This window comes from Mastomys coucha, unplaced genomic scaffold, assembly GCF_008632895.1.
Source record: "Mastomys coucha isolate ucsf_1 unplaced genomic scaffold, UCSF_Mcou_1 pScaffold3, whole genome shotgun sequence".
NCBI lineage: Eukaryota > Metazoa > Chordata > Mammalia > Rodentia > Muridae > Mastomys > Mastomys coucha.
The window spans coordinates 33,335,536-33,359,935 of NW_022196909.1; the positions used below are offsets into that span (position 1 = coordinate 33,335,536).

The 24,400-nt window shown below is 42.6% G+C and overlaps 1 protein-coding gene across 3 annotated transcripts in view; it reads right to left on the reverse strand.

The window, feature by feature from the left end:
* Positions 1-12,099: 12,099 nt before the first annotated feature.
* Positions 12,100-24,400, reverse strand: part of Cabcoco1 (ciliary associated calcium binding coiled-coil 1) — a 112,981-nt gene continuing 100,680 nt past the window's right edge. For all 3 annotated transcript variants that reach the window (XM_031347089.1, XM_031347088.1, XM_031347090.1), the window contains 3 exons: positions 18,146-18,268; positions 17,548-17,688; positions 12,100-12,472 (listed from right to left, as the gene is read on the reverse strand). In XM_031347089.1, coding sequence (XP_031202949.1) covers positions 12,398-12,472; positions 17,548-17,688; positions 18,146-18,268 — 339 coding nt within the window. In that variant the 3' untranslated portion in view covers positions 12,100-12,397. The remainder of the gene's footprint in view (positions 12,473-17,547; positions 17,689-18,145; positions 18,269-24,400) is intronic.

Here is a 24,400-nt window from a genome sequence, read left to right on the forward strand (position 1 = left end):
CATCTCGCCAGAAATTCAAAGCACACTTTAACATGGAGAGGTTAAATGGGGAAGGCTCAGTTCTTCCATGTCTGAGGTAGTCTTCATTCCTGTAGGGCAGAGGGGGCCGATATTGTACCTTCTGCCTTCCTCTTTAAAAGATTTCTTTGTGTTTAAATGACTTAAATTGTAGCGCATTTAGAGTCAAGAACTGTTGAAAGCAAATAGCTTCCTGTTGTTGATAATTTGGATTTCTTAATTCGTGATTTGTTCAGATCCTTAGCAATTTTCTGTTGAGTTATTGACATCTTCTGTGTTGATTTCAAAGAGTTGTGTCTGTATTAAAATCACTACTTTTAATGTTGGAGGGATCTTCAAAAACTTACTTTTTTTATGTTTATGGTAAAGTTTTATTCTTTTCCATGGAAAGGTTTAAAATTTTTCCACACAGATATTGAAGTTTATTTCCAAGGGCTGGAAGAGATGTCTCAAGCCTTAATGGTGTATATATATATATATATATATAAATATATATATATATATATATACACACACACATATACATATATGTGTGTATGTTTATATACATCCATGTATATATATGTGTATATATATATATATATACATATATATATACATACACACATATATGGAGAATGTGCTTAAGTCTACATGATTTTATGCACACCATATAGATGCAGGGGCCCAAAGAACCCAGAAAAGGGTGTCAGGGCCCCTGGTGTTACAATTACCACAGTTGTTGAGCTGCATGATGCGGGTGCTGGGAACATCAAATTCCAGACATCTGTGCCCTTACGTCCCGAGCCTTGGTGGCTGGAGAGATGGCTCAGAAATTAAGAAAGCTTCTGTGCTCTTGCAGGGGCCCTGGTCTCTGTTCCCAGCATGAATGTCTCACAGCTTCTGGACTCTTGTAGGGGCCCTGGTCTCTGTTCCCAGCATGCATGTCTCACAGCTTCTGGGCTCTTTCAGGGGCCCTGGTCTCTCTCTGCTCCCAGCATGCATGGCTCACAGTTTGATGATTTCTAGCAGCCGAGTCGGGGAGTTCACAATGACCTGCCTCTGGCCTTCCTGGGTACCCATAGGAGGTACACATGGTCGCACGTGCCCATCCATCCATCCATCCAAGAAGATAAAATAAACCTTAAGAACTTCTCTTTTTTCTTGTCCCTTGCAATAATACTGCATTAGTTTCATTACAGTTCATCCCCTCTTGAGAGAAAACGAAGTACTCAGATTTCCTTATGGTTATTTTGTAGTTTTATATGTGCTGTAAAATTCCACACACAAAACCACGAGTGTTAACCTTTTCCCCCATATAATTAATTGTTCTAACATCAGTCCTTATGGGATCCGTTCCCACCGATTCATTGTTAACTATCATTAGGTGGATTAACTTGTACGTTTGATAATAGGCTGAGACATTAGGTCAGATCTTTGTGGAACAGCTCCAAAAATTATAGACTTCTCTTCCCCAAGAAATGCTATCATAAGGTAAATCCATAATCCTTGGGAATTTTGAAGCCTGCCAGTGTGATTTGAGAACTTGGTTTCTATTTTTGTGTGATATCCTTCTAAGAATTTGAATTTTTATAATGCACTCACCTCTGGAAAATGCTGCTGCCCCTGGTTACTGGTGAGCCTTCTCATGTCTTCTCTCCCCCTACTGCCTCGTTATTCACACCAACCTCAGACCAACACCAGCAGATGCAGAAACACTGCCAGAGATGTTTCCAGCCATTGCATTAAAAACCCAGTCTTTCTACTATATTTAAACACTGTGCCTTGGAGAGTGTCCTTTGGAAGAATATTATTATTTTCCTCAGACGGATTATTTATTTATTTTTATTTATTTATTTATTTATTTATTTTGCTGTCACCTTAGAATATCGTAAAGGATTTTTTCCTACCCCATTCTGTTCCTACCATTATTAATTTATATAAAATTTAAATGATTTAAATGTCATCCTACATCTTACGATGTCTTTAGAGTCGCTTTCCTCACGGGTTTTCGGTTAAGTAATCTTATTATTTACACATAATAATGATTTCAGCTGCGGGTTAATTACAGTTCTAATCTCTACATGTTGTCTTATTGCAGTCGTAAGAAAAGCAAAATAGTGGGGCTGGGAGTAGTCAAGCAGCCAGCGAGTCTGTCTGCCATCTGCTGCTTCTTCCACAAAATATTCATGAAGTACCAGCTCCGAGCCTGGTACTGTGCTTGCCCAGGAGAGAGTGCATCAAGCAAGATGGGAACAGTGTGGCCGCGGCGCCTCCCCGAACAGGAGTTCTCAACCTGTGGGTCGCGACCCCCCACGGGAGTGGGAGGGTCGCAGATCTGATACAACACCATTCAGAACTGGTAGCAAAATTACAGTTAGGAAAGTAGCCATGAAATCATTTTTATGGTTGGAGGAGTCCACCACGATGTGAGTACTAGTATGAAAGGGTTTGCCGGATTAGGAAGGCCGAGAACCGCTGCTCTAGAGCATAAACTGTCCTAGATGCAGGCAGCCATCAAGAGCGTATGGCTAACTCTCACCATAGCTTTTATGCCAGTCTCTACTAGAATATACCTGCTGTTCAAATTTTAAGGCGCCTTGAGATATTCTTTAATGGCGTGCTTTTTTTTTTGTGACAATTGGTTTGTGTGTGTGTGTGTTTGTATGTATATACACACACATGTATGGATATGTGTACATGTGCGGGTGCACACGTATATGTACACGCATGCACTTGCATATGTATGTGAAAGCCAGAGATCAACCTCAAGTGCCATCCTTGGGTTCTGTATACTGGTTTTTTTGTTGTTGTTGTTTGTTTGTTTGTTTGTTTGATGTTTTTAAGACAGGGTCTTTCACTTGCCTTGGGATCTTCCTATCACGGATTCTTCAGATTACGTGAGTGTTCTATGGGTTTGGCTTTTTTTTTTTTTTTTTTTTTTTTTTTTTTTTTTTTTTTTGCCATCTATGTGGTTTTGGAGGGAGCCGAGTGAGCACCATTACCTTCTCAGAGGCAGATCGCCAGGTAGCCCCACTGATACTTCTCACAGGAAGAAAAAGTGAGTGTGTAAGTCTTCCACCGCTGTTAGAAACATGGGCAGCAACAACTCAAAGTCCTTAATGCTCGCTTCGGCTCCTGGTTTGAGAGGTCTCCGTTTATATTGCCTGTCTCCGATGCTCCTGGGCTGGGTGCGGTGCATTACAGTGCACAGTATAGGAGAGTACAGCGGCTCCACTCCTGATGGCCAGGAATGCCGAGCCTTCTGAGCTCCCAGCCTTTGGGATGGCAACAACCACCTTCAGAGCCATTCCAGTCTTCCCAGCTGCCATCTAGACGACGGTGTCCCAGAAACACCCTTGCGATGCCGCGGCTGAGTCGGCAGTGAAGATGAAGAGCCATCACAAAATACATGTACGGAAAACCGGCAGATCAAAAGATGCCCTGCATGGTCAGGATCAGGCACCCACCACCACCTTCCTTGTATTTGCCTAATTCCACCTCAAGACAGTGTAGTAATATGGTATGTGAGAGAGCTTCTGCCTTTTGTCCCTTTAGGTCGTAAGAAATGTCCCAAAGGTCCCAAACCCACTTCGTGGTTTTGTCTGTCTCCTGGCCCAAACTCACCAAACTCACTGGTAACTCTCTCCTCTTTGTCTCTTTCTGTTCATGTGGCATGGCTCTGGCCAAGGAGTGACAGGAGGCTATGGGAAAAGTTATTTTTTGTTCTTAAAAAGACACATCTCTAGGGACATGGATCGGTGCTTAATAATATGTACTGCATACTTCCAGAGGACCAGAGTCTAATTCTTAGCACCTAGATCAGGTCACAACCATCTGTAACTCCAGTCCAGGAGCTCTAGTGTCCTCTTCTGGCTCCTCAGCACCCCCCAGACCCTGAGACACACACTTGCACGTACACATACACAAATAAAATGTGTTAAAAAAAAAAAGAGAAAGATACAGTTGTGGTAATGTTTCCATTTCCATCGTTGATATTAATTAAATTTGTTCCTTGGCGTTTTCCTGCATGTATAAAATGCATTCTATGTTAATATTGTGGTTTTAACTTTGTACTATTGTCTCATAAGATGTAATTAGGCAATTCTTGTGTACTGTTTTTATAATTACATATGATTATAATTATTTCAAAATAAGGAATTTAAATTAAAAAGAGAGAGAGGCCAACGAAGAGAAATCTCTTTTTATTTGTGTATATGAGGATGTTATTGTCACCCTTGGGTAAGGAGGGGACAGACCCAAGGATGAAAACCAGGGAGCTGAACTGTGTGCACAGCAACAAAAGGCCATCAGGGTTCCCAAGAATGCCCCCAAAGTTCTGTGTCTTCAAGTTTCTTTCTTCTGGTTATACAATATGGCATATATTGTCTAAGCCATTTCGAGATTAGATTTCACTGCTAGAAGTGTTCTGTGTGAGTTTCATGGTCACAACAGGTAGACAGCTGGTTATTGGGTGTGTTTCAGAGAGGGAAAAGAAATCAATTTTTTCTATTTCCAACTCCGAGCATGCTGCCCTTTCTGTTAAGTGACAGCTGCTGACTCGCAAAGAAGAATGATGTTTCAGAAGTATGTGTCAGTCTTTTGAGCAAGGCGTAATTAATATCTAGGGCAGGCAACATATCAATGCTTGCTTTAGTAACGGCCTTGCGCAGAGACCCAGAATGTCTTCAGTATGTAATTTTGAGCGAATCAACTTCATCAACTAAAGACATGTCCTTAGTAGAGGGTAAAGAATGTCAGCGAATGGGTAATTTTGGTGATACTAGAGAAATCCTAACTCAACTGTTACATTTATAAACTTACCAGTCTGGCTTACAGGAGAATAGGTTGTAAGGGCAAGTGGGTTGTGCCACCAGCCAAGCACGGGGTTGAGTGAGGTGAGCTTACACCCCAGGAGGCTCAGAGACTAGAGAACAGCAGGAGTGGAGCTGCTTCCTCCTGGCTCTGCCCCTGCTCCGGAACACATAAGCACAGCACTCAAGCGAGAGGACCGACTGCAGGCATTCAGTCACTCAGCATAGCACCTGGAGTTTTTCTACATGCTAATGACGAATCTAGATAGCGTGAGCCTTCAACCAATGGCCTTCCCTCCCTGGGTATCCTCACGCCCTCCCCTCAAGACGTATATAATCCCCCGATTCATCCTAAATAGAGTATATGAATTTACATCCACCCCTATAAAGCATTATGAACAAGCAAAGATCATCTCAGAGAGCTGCTTCATTAAAGATGGACTCCGTGGACGGCCTTTACCCAAAGGAGCCTGAGATACCAGAAGGCCTTTCGTCTTCTCCTACCCGTCAGGTACTCAGCACTCGCTCCCCATCAGAACAGACCCTGAGCAGCCCAGGCCCCACCTTCTACTTCCTGGCTAGGATGCAGAAAACGCAAGGGAAAACGTGGCCCTTGAACCCCCATTTCTGACTTCTTCTCCAGTCGGCACATCAGTGGCATTTATATACCCAGAGAGGAGACTGGGAACCTCAACGTTCTTCCCTTCTGCTTGGAGTATTCTGGCCAGAAGGCAAACACGGGCTGTGGACTCTCTCTGTTCAGGCCTTTGCCTGCCTTCTCTGGGCTGGTGTGCAGGCAAATTCCAGATTCCCTGGGCAGAGGGGCAGTACGTGGTATGACGGAAGGTGAGCTCCAGTCAGAAAATTCCTAGACGTAGAACACGTGGTACTTGTGGGACTGGGCCAATTATGTCATGGACGGCCAACTTGGGAGAGAAGCTCTGGCTAACGTGAGTGAAGAGGCAGTTAGTTACCTCACCCGCTACAAACACACACAGGCTTCTATCTAATGAACTGGTCAGGTGTCACATCTCACAGTGACAAGTAGGTGACATGCTGTGCAAGTTCACACAGAGATGGGCACACTGAGCCAGTACAGTAAAAGGTTAAGCAGAGGCAACAATAATTTAAAGATGGATATCTCTAGGGGCCAACCCCCTATCCCCACTGTGTGCAGAGCAGTTTTGCTTTTCCAGACCTTGGGTTTTGTTTTGTTTTGTTTTTCCATCATAGCTGGGTGACATTTGATACTGTGTTGGGCAGGGCAATCCAATAGTCTGTGCAATAGGGGGGCTGAGAACCTCTTCCAAAACTGCTCAGAGTACAAAGCTGGATGCCTTAGCAGTTCCAAACTAGTGCTCAGTGCTTGGAGGATTATTGGAGAGTCTCTGGTCTTTAGTCCCTATTACACTGAAAGGTCAAGAGACTAGATGCTGGTGTCACTGACAGACTGCATCCTCGTCATTGTCATCAACACCACCACCAGCAGCAGCAGAAGCAAGAGGAAGAGGAAGAGGAAAAGGAGCGGAAGAGGAGGAAGAAGAGGAGGAGGTGGAGGAGCAGTAGTAGGAGGAGGAGGAACAGGAGGATGAGGATGGTATGGCATATTCAACAGCAAGGAGCAAAGGCAGATAGGCAAGGGCTACACCAGTTTTATTCTTGGACCTTTTTATATCTAAGTTGTCCTTTGGAGGGTGCTCCCAATGGTGGGGAGGGTCTTTCCTCTCAGGGTTTCTTCCTGGAAATGTCCTCATAGATTTGCTGAGAGCTGTGTCTGTGGGCATCTCAGATTCTGTCAAGTTGATGGTCAGGGATGAAGATCAGCCATTCGGAGGGCTTATATCTCCCTGCAAACTCATGCCCTTCTTGAAACAGAGTCCTGTGTGCCACATCCATGCGTTGGTTACAGCCAGTTCTGCTTCCTTAGCAGATAGAAGCAGTTACGAGTCTTGTAAAATAGAGTGAAGACTTTTCTTCCTTATGAGTCTTGACTATTGTAAATTTACTGTAACTGACTTGCTTTATCCTGTCCCTAAGGTCTAATACAGCTACAAAGGACACTGAAGAGTTAATGAAACATAATAGCCCAAATTATAACACCAGAAAAATACCAGGAAAGGAAATCACTTCTGGTACTAGGAGCAGCTGGGAGGCTGGGACCACATGATGGAAGGGTGCCTCTTCATTCAAGACCATCTAATTGACTGACTGTACTATAGTGCTATCTGCAGAAATTTCATTTTATTTTAATACTCATTATTTTATTTATGTGTATACATGTGTGCTTGTATGTTTTTATGTGCACTAACTGTGTACAGGAGCCTGCAGAGTCCAGAAGAGGGCATCAAATCTCCTAGAACTGGAATCACAGGTGGGTTATGAACTGCTTGATATGGGCGCTTGTTGAGGAATTTTAATCCAGCAACATGGCTGCTCTTGTAGAGGCATATCCAAAGATATGATCCATCTGGAATGCAGACATGCCACACATCTTTAACCCCCCCGGCTGAAATATAAACTCATCCTTAGTACATACCTTGGATCCCAAACAATGATGTTTGATTGAGAGGCAGACAAAGTGATGAATCAGAGGAAGATTTGACAGAATGAGTCAGAGATAGGATATGCTCAACTCACACAAGAACAGATAGGAAAGAGAGACTATTTAAAGAGGATTGAGGGAACAGAGAATTCAATTGGATTCAATTCAGTTCAGTTCAGCTCAGTTTGGAGCAGGTCAGGGGCAGTCTTTCCAAGCAAAGGAATTCCGTCAGAAGCCAAGAGAAGCCAATTTGAATCAGTCGGTTTGGAGATGCGTTTGAGCCAGAACAGCTAAGTTGAACCAGCCAGCCGGAATTCAGAAAGAGCTAGAAAGGTGAGTTTATTCAGCACTAAGTCTCAGTGGCTGAAACACTCTAGGCCTAGGCCAGCAGATGGAAGCTGGAAGCTGAACCCTTCAAGTCCCTGCCTTGTAGAAGATTAGATTGTACTGAGGCTAGAAGGTTCCAGACCTAGGCCCAAGGATAGTTAGAACAGAGGAGGAAACACTCTGGACTCAGTTCAAGCTGTGTGTTCTTAAAGGTAGGGTCCAGCTCTCACCTCATCACTTCATCTCGGGGCGTTTTAAATAAAAGGGATGTTTGCATTTGCAGGTGCTGGAAAACAAAGTGGGTCCTTTGCAAGAGCGTTGAGTGGACCTTAACTGCTGAGCCATTTCTCCAGCACTGAAGTTTTAGTTCTAAAATAAGAACATCCTCTATTTATAAAATGAGTATCTTTTCAGAAAGTTTTGAAAGTTTCCTCCACCAAATTGAGAGGGGTGTGGAATGATCTTGGAATGTGAGATATCTACTCCCCCTCAAAAGGGTAGGTACCCCCATCACTGTTTTCTTCATGACCTTTTGCCCTTTAGTTTGCACGATGAATATATTTAATTTCTTTTGTGCCATTTATAAGGCCGGGTCATTTCATTAATGACAAAATGTGACCAGGATAATTTTTCTTCCTAATTACCTTGTTTTATTCTGTTCAATATTCCCCCTTTTAATTAATTAATAGATCTTATTTTTTTGTAGAACTGTTTTGAGATTTGTAGACAAATTGGGCAGGTGTCTCGGACTCATGTTGTCTCCCCATCCCTCCCTCCCAGTTACTACTAATTATTAACATTGTCACTAACCTTACAGTAGTATGATGCGTTTGGATCAATTAATTAACTGGTGGTGAAGGATTTTCTTGAGCAAACCCATTATTTACTCATAGCTTCTGTACTTCCTCTGTGTCCCCTCCCCCTTCCCCCCTGTAGTGCCCAAAGCACATGAGGCCATCCTATCTCCTTAAATTCCTTTTAGAAGTGATATTTTCTCATCCCTCGCTCATTTCTGATGACCTGTGAGAACACTGAGTGGTATCACTGAGGTAGAGTAGCTCTCCCCGAAGGACTTTTCTTGGTGTTTTTCTCATGGTATTTCCCCTTATTTGGGGTGGGAGGTAATGGAGACAGAATACTGTTTTCAGTTGTTACCAACATGTGTTGTGATGACTGTTTCAGACCTGACCACTCACCCGAAACAGTGTTGATCATGGATGTCCTCTGTGAGGGTTTGATTCCCACCTCTCACTCTTCCATATCTTGTTCTTTGGAAGCAACTCACCTGGCCCTTCCCTACCCAGGTGGGACAAATATGGCTCCATCTTCAGAGCTGCGTACCTACATAATTTATGTGTAATTCTTCTACATGAGAGATTTCATTGATGGTTTTGGAAGTAGAGGGGCCAATTACATTTTATGGGTTTCAAGTGTTGACCATTTTGATGCATCAGCATGTTCTTTGGGAAAAGAAGAGTCCAGTCACCATGCCAAGCAGAAGCACTAGAAAGAGCACTTGATTGAGAGGCGTAGGGTTTGCGATTGGAAGCCAGCACAGACATTTTATTAGGGGCATGGTCCTGCATATACTCCTGTCCCTCAAAGCTGCTTAAGTGGCAAGAGGTTCTAATTCTCAAGGCAGCAGAAAGATTGCTCCACTTGCGTCCTTCCTGTGTGGACTTTGACTCCGCCCACTCCTCTTTGCTCCAAGATCCCCTCTTCCGAGCCCAGCCGCCGTCACCATCAGAGCATTCTTGGCTGAGTAGATCATATCCTTTACCACTTCTGCCTCGTGCATCTCAGTCCTTCATTTTTGTTACTGCGATTGTATTAAATCACCCTGCTTGTGCTTATCATCCGCCATTGTGTGATGACAGTTATTAGCTGCATGCAGTCAAGGACTTTTTCTGTCTTATTCATCCTAATACCAAGAAACTGCCCCCAAATGAATTAGATTAGATTCCAAAGAAGATACAGCCATTGGGCTGACCACTGGGGACAATTCCATGGAATGTTCTCTGAAGCTACAAATTAATATAGATGCAAAAGCCCTTTCACATCTCTGAGCAAGTGTGGGGAATCTCTCTTACCAATGCCTGCTCTTCCATGGAGAGGGAAGAGCTCTGAAGGCGAAGGCAAATTGTATGATTAGTGTCTGATCTCTGTTTGGTCATTTGTAAATCCCAACAAGATGAGCTCATTCTGACTTAGACTGACTTTTCTTAGGAAGCTTAAATTAATAGGTAATTTGCCTGCCATAAAGGAGATCTAACTTAGTTATTTAAAACATTAAGGAAAAACCCTTGACTTTTATGTCGAATGAAAGATATCCTCCAGAGACTCTGGAAGATTCAGAAGAATCACGTGGGTTAAACATCTGGTTCTCTGTTGAATTTCCTAAATGCTGGCCATGTAAGTAGGTGTTCCAGTATCAGGACTTTAAAAAACAGGGGGCGGGGTAAGTTTTTACTTTAATTAATCTTCACCATGAGATAGATTAAGACAAAGGTTAACTATATCAGCTTTGTGATTATGTAAGTCCAGGTTCAAAACCCTGCTTTACCACTTGCCAGATGTGCAATAATGGGAAAATTACTCTAAAATCCCCTACATTTCACTTTTGTCCTCTGCAAATTATGAACCACTGGATTTGAAGCTGTGGCCCACTAATTATTTTTAAATATTTATTTTATGCTTATTTATGTATGTGCATGTTTTGCCTACATCTATGTATGTGAACTGTAGTGTGCCTGGTGCCTGCAGAGGCCAGGAGAGGGTACTGGATATCTGGGAATGGACTTCTGGCCTGGTGTGAGCTAACATGTCCATTCTGAGAACCAAAATCTGCCTCTTATGTAGGGGCAGCAAGTTCTCTAGCTCCCCAGCCCCTGACCCATTAATTCCTAATTATGTTTGGTTTAAATTATGTCTGTGACTTAGGCTCTAACCAGTACTATAAAATAAAGCTTATAATACCTACAAAGGCCTCTCATGGCTACAAAGAATATTAAATCTGCCTATCTATCTATCTGTCTGTCTATCTATCTATCTATCTATCTATCTATCTATCTACTGATTTATCTATCATCTATCTATCCATCCATCATCTATCTATCCATCATCTATCCATCTATCATCTGTCCATCATCCATCAGTCATCTATCTATCTATATCCATCCATCATCTATCTATCCATTTGTCTATAATCCATCCATTTTATCTGCCTGTCTGTCATCTATTCATCTGTCTATAATCCATTATCTACCTGTCTGTCTGTCCATCCATCCACCCACCCATCCATCATCTATCTATCTGTCCATATATCTCACACTATTTTTGATTGGGTTTACATGCCTGCAATCCTTGCCCAAGGAGGCCTTCTTTTAGGTCTACTCTGTTACCTGATTGCTGTTGAAAGTTTGCTTGGTCACTTCTAGAAGCTTCCTTGTTAACTCTCCTTGGTTTCTTCAGGGCCACTGCTGTCTCTCGTGAAAAGACAGCTAAGGGAAATGCAGGCCACTTTCCTTCAGCTTCTCCTGTTTTCTATAGGAAGAGGAGGTGGGGGAGGAAGGCAGTCCCGGGTAGCTAGCACGAGAAGCGAGCACGTCTTTATCTTAAGAATCCTTGCATCTCTGGAGTTGGGTATTTAACGATGCTGTCAGTTTTGTCCTTGGATCCACACTGAGAGGGTAAGACCATCATCCATATCCAACCAAATGCCACCCAGAATGAGGTATGTGTACCTCAAAAATTCTTGAGAGACCCCCCTCCCTCCAGCGCTTTAGCATCCTCTTTCTAGAATATGAGCATAGGAAAGGGCCTAGGCAGTGATTTAATTAATCTTCCTAATTATGGACAAACCATTGGCACATAGCTATTTTCATCTTGAAATTGTATTTTCATAAGGGTATTTAAAGGCTCGAGTTTTTTTTTTTTTTCCTTCCATGAGTGTCTCATCATCCCTGTGCAGTATAATGGTTAATTTTAGGAACTCTGAGTTTGATTTGTATTTAAGATTTCTTGCAATCTATATATAGGTTGGCCTTTAATAATCATTTATACATTGCTTCTTTTTTATATAGGTCATGTGTTCTCCTGGGAGGGTAACAAGATTAGAAACAGCAAATACAGTGCAGAATAAATTAAAATGTTTCAAACTGCATTATATAATTTCAGAAAATTGGTTTCACACTGAAACGTTTAAATAAGAAAACCAAATGAGTTAAATAAGAAAAAAAAAATCAACCCACTCCTTCAGTGCATAGCAGGATGGCCATTGTTTAGCAAGTCTGATCTTAGAGTGAAGATGCCTGACCTCTTTTCACAATGCTGCATCAACCTGACCCATCTGGTCATTAACGGGTAAAACTATTATTATTTTTCTACATTTTTTTTGTTGCTATTTCAAAAGGCTGGTTTCATTCCCATGGAAGATGAATAGTATTTATTTGTCAAAACACCATCCTAACTAACAGTAATTGTATTTTCTTATATAACTCTCCAAAATCATACACACAAAGCAATGCTCTTGCATTTGGCACTGTAAACTCAAGAGGGGAAGGGTGGGACAATGAGCTGCCAATCAGTCAGGATAACCGGAAGTGGGTTTTCCTTCCACGGCTGCGTGGAAGTGACCCAGCGCTCTAGAGACACTATTATTCTGGACGGTTTGGTTTGTTTCTCTGAAGTTCAGCATCGCTTTGCTTGTACTGCGTCCTCAGGGTTTCCTCAGTTTCTCTATTCGTGCGTTAAAGGCCTCTTCCTGTATTTGCAGTTTTTCGTTTATCTCCTTCTGTGGAGACAATCATATATATGTTATGACGGAGCTATCTTTGGCTACACATTGTCTCTGTGGTTTTGACATACTATAGTGCCTAGAGACAGATATCCCTCACACACATTTTCCTGTTTTGCAGACAGAGCTGTGTTCCAGCCTGTGGTGATTTGATAACACTTTATCATATTTCTCTGCACATTCCCAATGTATAGCATTACTACCGTGGACAGGAAGTGGTATTTGGATAGCCATTTTTCACACAGCCTCATCGTGGAAGATAGGATAACTGAACTGTGTTTCCAGATGCGTTTGCCAATGAGGGCTGAATCAGAGAAATTGCTCTGGGCTTAGTCGGTGCGGTGTTGTGGGCCCCCTTGCCCCTTTGTTTTGGCCTGCCCTCTAATGGAGCCTAAATGGGGTTCCTGGAATCTCCGCTGCATGAAATACTAACAGAAAGAATCTCACAATTAGGATAGCTCTCATAATTAAGAGCATTCATCATACATTACAGTTCTTACATGCATGCCACTGTGTAATATAAAGTTGATATGGAAAAAAACCAAACCCCTCTCCTAAGCAATTGGTGGTAGGTTTTAGGGATCATGGCATCCCCTGGCAGTGATGCTGTGCACACTAACATCGCTACCTCTGTAATTCCAGAAATGCACCTCATTGCGTTTGCACATTATCTCAAGGCTGGGGGTTCAGGAAATGCTTTCCTTTTACCGAAGATGAATGCTACAGTTGCCGACAGGGACAATGACAGTTGGGAGGCTTGTTACTGTCTGAGTGACTCAAGGATACGACCAGGGTATGGAGAACACTTTATACTCCTGTGTGTTAATGAGTCAAAGTCTAGAACTTTTAAGTACTTAACGGAATTTGAAATCGTCACGCTGTATTCTAAATAGGGGGGAAATCCCAGTTTCATGAGCAGATATGAGTAAAAGTATTTTTTTTTGTTTCTATCTAATGTTTTGTTGTTGTTTTGTTTTGCAAGACAGGGTTTCTCTGTGTAGTCCTGGCTGTCCTGGAACTCACTCTGTAAACCAGGCTGGCCTGAAACTCAGAAATCCACCTACCTCTGCCTCCCAAGTGCTGGGATTAAAGGCGTGCGCCACCACTGCCCGGCATGTTTATGTAATTTTTAAGAAAGTCAGTGTAATAGGTAATTTTGAATACCTGATTACCATTTTAATGAGGTTTGGTTTTCACCTCATGGGAAGAGTTGATATTTCTAACAGGTCACATTGGTGTCAACATATGTAGATTCAGAATTATATAAATAGAGCATAGAGTGTAGATGCAGCAGAGCTTTTAAGATTATTGTTTGGTGGCTGTTGTCGTCCTTCTCCTTCTCCTTCTCCTTCTCTTCATCCTCTTCCTCCTCCTCTTCCTTCTCTTCTTTCTTCTCCTTTTCCTCCTTCTTCTTCTTTGACTAACTTTTGACTTGTGTTTTCTTCATTTTTCTCTTTGTTAGTGGATGAATAGGTGAGGCAGGGGAAGGGATAAAATGGTCCCCTAGTTATCTTTTCAGGTGGATACCCCTATGCATTACGTTGGCAGAACTAAAAGGATCGTGGCTTATGTACTATCAACCAGTCTAGTTTGGCTATGGCACTTTGGGCAAGCCACTTAACCTTTTAATCTCTGTATGGAACATGAAGAAGTGAATAGTTAACATTGCGCTTTGCATTTATAATTGCAACTCCTGATTTCCCATATACTTCACTAATGGCATAGTTCACTAAGAAAAATGATCACTCCTTATGAATTGGCGTAAATGTATGGAATATTGCACCATGTAGGTGTTGACACGGTCTGAGAAAATAATTTCGACCCAGTTCTAAAGGATGGGGATGATATGTTCTAGCCAGGAGGTGGGCTTCTCCTTTCTCAGAGGCACTTTTGTGCCCACCCATGATCTCATGTTTTCCAGAGAAGCGTGGTCGGGCTTCCACTTACCAGCTTCCTCTTCGGCACCTCACTAAGGTTTTCGCAACGATCTGGAAACTCTTCTTGCATTTCCCTGAGATAGTTTACCTGCTGGGTGTGGGCTTTGGAGAGAAGGTTCCTGAAAGTTGCTTGTGCCTAACAAGAGGAGAGAAAACTTACAGATCTTCGGACCTCGGTGTTTCGTGCTCCAGTTTAGTCACAACTAGCAGAGTCAGAATGAAAGGAATCCACGTCTACCCGAGGGATGCGTTGGCTTGCTGTCTCCTTGTTCTTCCTCGGAATGCTGCTGAATGGACTTGTTACCTTCAGCTTGGGGCTGGCTCTTATTCTATCTCCTTTAGGAAGTGTTCTGAATCCCCTGCCCTGCGATCAGTAGCTTTCACTGACCACAACCTCAGAAGGCTTTTCTAACATGTACAGTCCAAAGCTGTCATAATGTAACCTACACAGCAGACGTTAAGTTTCGTAATGTAATGTAAGGTAACATAATGTAAGATATCATAAACCGCGGGGTGGCAAGCTATGGTCACATTATTTTCCCACACTATTTTATTCGTTTGCTGTGTCAGGGCCAACAGCCAACCTTCAATGCAAGAGTCCAGCATTCTCATTCCCAATTTTCTAAAATATGATTCTTTAAATATACCAAAGTTTCTTCCATTGGGTCTTATTTTTTATTATGCAGTTTGGAGCCAAACTAATTTCATTTCAAATGTATCTTTCAAATGAAAATATATAGACTATATTGGCTTAAAATGTTTGGTCTATTCCATGTAATTTTCACTGACATCTGAGGGCCAAGAGAACTTCATTCTTAATAAATCTCTAAAACTGCAGATTGAATTGTGGGAAAAATAAGTGGGTAAACATAAAAATTAAGGGCTTACTCTCCATTTTAGGAGGTTCTATATTAGGGAAGTGGATATTGGCTTGGAATCACAATAGAGAACTAGCTCTGATATAATGTACTGAAACGTGAATTCTCTACTGACCTTTTCTGCAGAAACTGCAATAGCTCTGTGGCTTTTAAATAAAGAGGAAGAAGAAGAAAAAAAAAACCACCGAGTGATCACAAACACTGAGAGCAAAACACCGCATTCACTGAGGGTGTACAGCAGATGCGTGTATCCAGAGTCCACTGACACGCAATTTTGAAAAGGGGCGTGGCAGGTTTTTAGAACTGGGAGTGTTTAAAAGTGGAAAGTAGCTTAGCCCGTCTGACACAGGACGAAACTGAAACGAGGCTCAGGGCTATCGCCCAACTTGGAATTTGTCCAAGAGGGAGGTTAGGTGCGGGGAAAGCACGAAGCCACAGGTGTATTAACGGAGTAGCCTGGGCTCTGCGTTAGGTGCGTGGCTTCCTCGGATGGCGCTGGAGTCGCTGCTGGGATCAGGCTTATAGCACCTGCTAAGCCTGCTGAGCCTGGGAACTATAGACAAATGGCAATCTGTCTGAGTCCCATTCTTTTGATTTGTGGCTGGAAGTGCCCTCTTCGCTTGTGTGGAGTTTAGCAGGATTGCAGAGAGAAAATACACACGGTGGTTTGCCATCTTGAGACATTGTAGAAATCCATTATCATTTTGCCATCTTGTTGAAAAGGGGAAAAAAACCCCAGTAATTTGGCCCAGGTTGATTAGATCTACCCAGTATGAAGATGCTCAAAGTACTTATAGGGTCTGTGGGTCTCCCTGGTCCACATTCTCTCTCCGTGCATAACTGTACGTAGGTGGAGACGTTGTTGAACTTCCGGGGTGGCATCATGCTAATGAGATGAGAATAAGCACGGAGACTAATCCTGTTCACTCTGTTAAAGGAGAGAGGTACTGATGCTGCAGACTCTAACCCTTTAAAGGAAAGTCATCAGCCGAGAGTTAAAAACACACAGCTCCCCTTCATGGAGTGTGGCTTTGGTAAAGATGGTTTCAATTGTGGGTCCTGCAAACAATTCTCTTGCTTGTCTGGTAGTTCCTCGGCCATAATTTCAGAGCTATGGGATTTGCAAAGGAGCCCCGGGCCATGATTATACGTAAACTATATTTAGAGGAAATGTTATCAAATCTAAAAAGGAGGTATGTTCTGAACTCGGCTTAATTCAGCTGCACTTTGCCCTTCCACACAGTAACCAGTTATTACGTTCACAGGGCCGTTAACAATAGGCCTTTGTGTAAAACGTGTTCTTCCACTGTTTCTGGTAAACACTAAACACCCCTTATTAAGCTGGGGACTTTGGCTGATTCTGTTGGCACCAGGTCATTAAATGCTCGTGTAAATATTGCAATAACGTTTGACGATTAAGGGAGTAGCAAGGTATGCTTAGGACAACCTAAGTTTTTTTTTTTTGCTCTTCCCAAATTAGTTATTAATATAGTATGCTTTGTATATATGACCCCAAGTGCAGATGGTTAAAAATAAATAAATAAATAAATCTTCCCCTCAGATGCGCAAGTGTTGTTGTGATGTATGGTCATTTCTCAAAATAGGCAATTCACTTTGTTTAAGCATCTGGCTTGGGAAATGATGTGGATTCCTGTGAGTCCTTATGTGAAGGTAGTAGTAGGTATTTGTTCCTTGCACAGAACGGCCAAGAATTAAACACAAAATAACCCTGTGAGAGATGGCAGGCGGCTGCCCAGAGATGGTCCCTCCTACCCACTGACAGGGCACCTTTGGCACAAACAGCTTAGCAATTAGTGACATGAAGACAGGAAGTGCCTGAGAAGAACTGCACCTCACGACCTGATGCTGCGTGAGGTGACTTAGTTAAAGCATCGTGTGCTTTGAAAGGGCAGCCATCACTTTTCAGGAGCCCGGAGTCACTCAACTCTTATCGTGAGGTGTGGCTCAAAGACTTCACAGGGCTCTTTTTCTGGGTTTCAGTGGCGAAAGGTTTTGCAGGCCAATAGCCCTGTACAGCACACGAAGGGGCTGCTGGCCGGTCTGTTTTTGTGGTCTTGCTGAATCCAGACGACTCAGCGGAGGATTATGTAGCCTTGTGAGCTAGAGTGGGCAAACCGTAAACCTCACTCTTGCTTGGCCAGAGCAGAACAATGTTTACAGATGTTGAGGTGAATGCTGCCTAATTGGCCAAGCATACCGGGGACGGGGGACGTCACTGTCCTTTCTCACTCAGTACCTGTATGCTCATCAAAACCTCGTCTGTTACTCGCGCCAGGGCTGATTTTACGTCATCAATGGTGAAGCCACCTAAGGGATCTTCCTCTCCCATTTCACTCTCCAGCGGGGTCTCCTGAGGCCCTTGCTCTTGATCCAGCCCCTAAGACAGTGGAAATAAACACATTCAGGTACTGAAAGGAAGGAACACTAAGGGGAGCCCTTGAGTGCTCAGGGATGTATGCGCAACCTCAGGCTTCTACACTGTGTGGCTCTACCAGGAGCAGTGTGGAACTGGAAGGAGGCACTGATTTTATGTTACCACCTATCTTAGGGATTACAAGAGACTTGGATGGGGGATCTCAATGGTGAAGCCTAGGTAGGATACGGGGAGTAAAAAAAACAAAAACAAAAACAAACAAACAAAAAAACAACCAACCCTCCAGACCACCATTATCTGGCCTCTGTGTGAATCAAGTTTGAAAGGAATATTGGCCAGGAAAATGTCAGAGGCAGAGACAATGGGGGGACATGAGCTCTTTCCATCTTGCACCATAATAATGCTTTTGCAGGCCGGGGTTGGGGGGGCAGGGCGAGGTGGGGAGCATTTTTTAGCCTACCTTCTGTTCCGTGTCCAGCGTTGGCAACGGCTCTACGAAGGCTGAATACATGTCCAATGGCATACCTTCTTCCAGGGGGGCTGGGAAAGGGTAGTCTGCAGGCTTGACTACCTCAATGGTTTGCTGGAAAAGAAGAGCTTTTGGTGAGGGGGCTCTGTCTCAGCCAGTTCCTTCACCGGACCGCCATATCAAATTGGGTATCTTACTTAAGTACCAGCTGCTCCCCGCCCTCGATACCCTGGTTACACCCTCCTTGTTACCTGGCGCTTTCCCTGCACCGTCTCACACTCATAAGTAGCATCATCTTATCATCGCTTTCTGGACTCTGTGGTTGAGGGTTCATTCATTTGCTTCCATCTCTGCACTGTGCCCGTGCCTCTCACTCCCAGTTTACTAGCTCTTTGTAGGGAGAGAGACAAACCTCACACCCCCTGTCTGTCTTCCCCATTTGCGGCAGGAGGTTTGGTCCTTACTACGCCTAATGATGGCTGATTGACACAGCTCAACAGGATGCCAATGCTCTTGTGCGTACAAGCGGAGTGGCTATCACCAGCCTGGCACAATAGGGCCCACCTTTGCCGGGGACCGGAGTTTGAGCCCCAGGACCCACATGAAACAAAACAAAACAAAAACAAAAACCAACCAACCAAACAACCCCCCAGAAAACAAACAAACAAACCAAACCAAAACCAAAAACAACAACAGTAACAACAACAACAAAACCAAACCAAGCATGGTGGTATGTGGCTGTAAATCCCAGTGCTGAGGAAACAGAGAGCAGGGTCCCTGAGGATCATTGGTAAGCTCCAATGTCAGAAAAGAAAAGACAAGACAGTGCCATATGGAAAGATAACCTTTGGCTTCCACATGCATGTGGTTATACATGTGTGTGTGTGTGTGCATGTACACACAGTGAGGATATATATATATTTTTATATATACATATATAATATATTGTATATATAATATATTTATATTTTATAAATTATATATAATACATAGGATATATATTTATACATACATACACACACGTGTATATATAGAGATAGAGAAAGAGTGAGAGACAGCAAGAGAGAGAGAGAGAGAGAGAGAGAAAGAGAGAGAGCAAGAGAGAGAACTCAGCAGTGGGTACACTAGAATTTCTGAAGCTCTATATGTAAATAAGATCAGAACACAGAATCATCAGAGGGACCCCATAGCAAACCTATGGCAGAGTGAGACTTCCCTGCAGGCAGTCACTTTGCCAACAGGACGCATATGCGGTAGAGAAAGACTGTCAGAAACAGCACTGAAAGATACGGAGAACCTTGGACGCCAACTTTGGCAGAGTCCATCGTCCAGCCCCCGAGGCATAGCGTGGAAGTGGAGATGAGGTGACTAAAGGCATCAAGCCTCCGAATCTTTTAATTAGTTCCTCTTGTTCTACTTCTGTGTTTACCAGGCAGTGTTTTTTAACCATAATTTAATTTCCCATCTCAGTTGATCTGTGAAGACATGGCCACTTGAGTGTTCTGGTTTTTATGTCTTCTACATACCTCAGTAAAAATCAATAACTTGTTCCAATTTACATAGCAAACACGCACAAGCTTGTTAGTGAAGTTCTGAGATGAAGTTGCGCACGGCTCTGCTAACAAGAATTAGGCCTGAGCACAAGAGTTTGAAGAACTACGGAAAACCATTCCCTACCCCGTTACCATCTTAGGACACTTTTGGGGTGGGTGGGTGAGAGTGGAAATCGCAAGAGAATGGCACAGTCGTTTCTAACTTCTCCGTGTTGCTCCCCACCATTGAAGTATTAATGCTTTGCCTTCACAGGTTTTGGATTGGGCTGGAGGACGATTTGTTTGGTGGGTTTGCCAGCGTGTTTGCATTTGGACTGAATTCATATCACTAATTTTTGCATGAGCATGTAGGAGGTTGCTGTTTAGCCAATTGTGGACATAGAGAGGCAAGGATATTCAGCAATGGAGAGGGAAAGTGATTAAGCCACGATCAAATAATTACGTAGTGACAGTGACTGGCAGGCAGTTGTATTAAAACCCCGGGGGGCAGTGGCCCTGAGCTTCAGCTGTTTTGGGGTAAACTGGAATTTGTCATCAAGTGCCCATCCTGGGAAATTATTGATACTGCTAGGCCTTTCATTTTTATCCTTTTGGATGATGTCATGCCCGCTGTTTATCTCGGGTAGATTAAATGTTCACTAGGATATTGAAGAGACCTCAGGACAGTGGGGTTTTCTCCCAGTCACATTCGCAGGCTGTGCCGAGTGAGGGGACAAGGAGCCGTGTCTCTTCACGGTTATGCTCAGCCCCCCCATCATGCTTGGCTTGCGAACTCCAAATCTTCTGTTGGTCTTCATGTTCCGTAGACAAGAAAAGGAGGCCAACCATGCTTCCGCGTCGCCTGAAACTCTACCGGTAAAATACAGACGTTGCCTGCAGGAATTGGAGACCTCGGAAGGAAATGGGGTGTTAGCTTGGAGGCATGGACTTAAACTTATGGTGAGAAAAACACAGTGTATGTAGTGCAGGGTGTGTTTGGGGGTGACAGGAACAAACTAGACACTGAAAAAGAAGGCTCAGAGTCCACTGGCACTGAGCATGCGCTGACGGGTGGGGGCGGCTTGCACTGAGCATGCGCTGATGGGTGGGTTAAAAATGCTTTGCAAGTCTAGCAGGTAGGGCGCTGTCTTGTTTACAGTCACCACGTTCGTTCCTGCAGTGCTCAGGGCACACAGGCTGGGGTCTTCTGCTTGTTGACCCTCCTCTACTGACATTCTTGACAGAGAGTCTCTCCATTTGGTGATGCAGAGCCCACGATCTGTCCTCTGCTGTCCTGGTCCTCCTCAGATTCTATACAGTTAACTGCAAACAGATGTTTGTGTTCACGTCTTACATTTTCTTCCCCACACCTCTGTGGCAGGATTTATCGATTGACTTCTTTTTAAAAGATGTGTGTGTATGTGTGTGTGTGTGTGTGTGTGTGTGTGTTTGTGTGTGTACTGGGGTGTCTTAGATGTCAGAGGAGGGCATCAGATCCCTATAGAGCTGTAGTTTTACAGGGAGTTGTGAGGGACCGAACATGAGTATTTGGAACTGAACTAAGATCCTCTAGAACCTTAACCACTGAGCCATACCACCCTCCCTTCTTTCTTGTTTTCGCTCTATCTCTGTCTCTCTCTGTGTATGTATGTGAGAGTGTTTATATGTGTCTATATGTATGAGTGCATGTGTGACTATGTATATATGTGTCTGTGTACATGTCTATATATGTTCATGTGTATGTGTGATGTGTAACTGTATGTGTGCCTATGTGTATGCATATATATGCGAATTAGTGTATGTATGTATATGTGTGCATCTGTGGGCACGTGTACACGATGTGCATGTGTGTATAAGTGTATCCATGTACGAGTCTATGTTTGTGAATGTATTTCATTTGTTGTGTGTATGAACGTATATGTGTGACTGACTATGTGTGCTAATGTGCGTGTGCATACCCTAGCGCTCGTGTGGAGACTTGGGTCTCTCTGGTTTCACACTTCCTTTCTTTGATAGATCAAGGCTTGGGTTTATTCTCAGAAGCTGAAATTATGGCTGACAGTTGAGGTTTTCTTTCTCTTGATTTTTTAAATGTGTGTAGTTCATATAACTATTAAATTGAGTCAATTCATGCACAGGAGTGGGGGGTGAGAATTTCTTTTCTTCGCATGCTCTGCATACTGTTAATGAACCAAACCGCAGCTGTTTCTCTCTTTCACGAAGAATTAAATTTAGCCGTGTTAGGCAGTAGACGAAGGTGCAGTTTTAAATGCAGAGTTTGAAATAAACAAAAGGCTCCCCAAGTATTACAGTGAGTTTTTCCTTATGGAGAGGGGTCGCCTTCCTTAAAATCAGGTCCAAGGGAAATTAGAATCAATAATTGTGGCGAGCACACAGAGCCAGCAAACATGCTTAAATGAAGCCGTCTGATGCAATGCTTTCTTTAAAAAATACAATTAGGCCTTTGTATTTTTTTTTTTTAACAAAACCTCATGTTTTACAACATCGCTGGCTCTGTAATAAAATCTATTTAAAACAGAGAGACATGGTCAGCTTTATTGAGTTAGATTTTTCTGGGAGAACATTATAATTTCCTCAAGTCTATGAATAGTTGAAGCAAATTAAATAAAGCCAGTTTTATAACTATTTTTATACATTCCTGTAGGATGGCAATTTTCTCATGTTCCTCCCCACCCCCTACTCAAAAGTCTAATATGTTACCTTTTAAATCTGGAAAAATAAAACCAGAAAAAGGAAAAAAGTATCTTATTTTTAAAAAACAAAACAAAACAAAAACTCAAATCTTAACCTATTTGGTTTGAATTTATCCATCTCATACGTCATAGAAGACTAGCACCCATGGCATTCAGCTCAAGAACCACGGGGAAATGCTTGGACTGACTTGCCTCAGGCATAATGCTGAGCTTAAAAGGTAGAACTCTCTGATACATACACATATCCATTTGGCCAAATGACTGGTTTTGCTTGACTTTCAAATACCCCCTAAATATAACTTTGGATGTAAAGCAATCAACGTGTTTCTCTTGCCGTTTCTGGATGCTTGCACACGAACAGATATAAAAACAACCACTTTGCTTCATGTGAACTCCATATATATATATATATATATATATATATATATATGTATATATATATATATATATATTCTGATTATGAGCAGGCCATTTGAACCAAGGTGAGTATATTAAAAGCTCTAATAAAGAGGAGAAGAGATTTCTAAACAGAATAATGGACTGTTAAGTGAACATGCCATAAATAACGTCCACAGATGTGGTCACTTGCAAATTAGTTTTGCATAACTTACTTTCTGCATTTCCCCCCCAGATGTTATCTGTTACACGGAAATTACCTGAAGCTGGCTATATTGTTCTTTGTGTGCGCATTACATTTGTGTTATTTAAGATGGTTTGTAATCTGTGCTTAACTTGACTTGTGCCACGGTATTTAAGGAATATCAAATGAATGGCATTTTGGCATAATTTAATACTCATCAGTACAAAACTCCACCATCAAATATTGTGTCTTTTTTTTTTTTTTTAATGTAAGCCCTTTACTTACGAGCCAAATGAAATCACTAGGAATCTTTTGAAATGTTGTGTGTTTTCAATATGAATTGGATATCTACCATGGGAATAAATGCTAGGAATTTCGACCTCTTCTGGAGGGTCAGTTTGGCTCTGAAAATATGCATATACGGATTCAGACTCCGTGTCCAGCTCTTCATGTGCCTGAGCAGTCCTGGGAAGATGTCACATGGTACATGTGATACTCCATTCTTTTTCCTAGACTTTGTGAACTAACATTACCAACAGTCTTGACTCCCATCCACGGATCCTCTTCGGGGAATGGGTGAACCATAAGAGGTTTGTGGGTTATGTTTGTACCATTAGCACATCCTTAAGGTGGCAAATTTGCAGATGTGTTATTAGATCATCTGTGATATTAAAGAATATAAGAAGGAGACGACTTTCTATTATTTTGAGTGGTAGAAAAAAGCGAGAGCAAAAGAAAAATGAAAAATGAATCTACTCACTTGTGTTGTAAGCCAAAGACCAAAAAAAAAAAAAAAAGAAAAGAAAAAAGTGGGCTTGCTTTGAAAAGACATTTGTTTGGAATTGTTGGAGGATGACTTCATATGTAAATCACAACTTACTAAAATATGTCAAAAGTTTCAGAAAATGAACTTGATTGCCAACTTTCCCCACTATTAATGGAAGGGAAAAGACACACACAGAAAATTTCCTGTCAAGTTTTAACTGTCTACCCTCTGGCCCCCTTCCCCACATCACCCCTGCTTCCCCTCCCTGCCCCCCAACTCTCCCACCCCCACTTCCCTCCCGCCCCAAAGGAAAGGCATGCCTAGTTTACAAGTCTAATGAAGAAGTGCTGAGTACTTATGGAAAAACTTTAACAACAACAACAACAACAAAGAAGATGACAACGAGGACAATAGCGCTGCAGGCTAAGAATGGTGCCCTATTGCCCACAATGCCCTGCGTCTAAAGTGATAACCTCTAAATAGCACCTGCAAGTTCTCAAGGAGGCCATAAAGGGAACATGAAAAGAGGAAATTCAAAGGTGGAGAGGACCTGAGAAACTACTCAATCCAATTCTGGAGAAGTTTTCCATTTGTGATTGACCCCTTACAAACTTACTACTATACCCATTGCTGCAGATGCCATTTCCTCCTTTT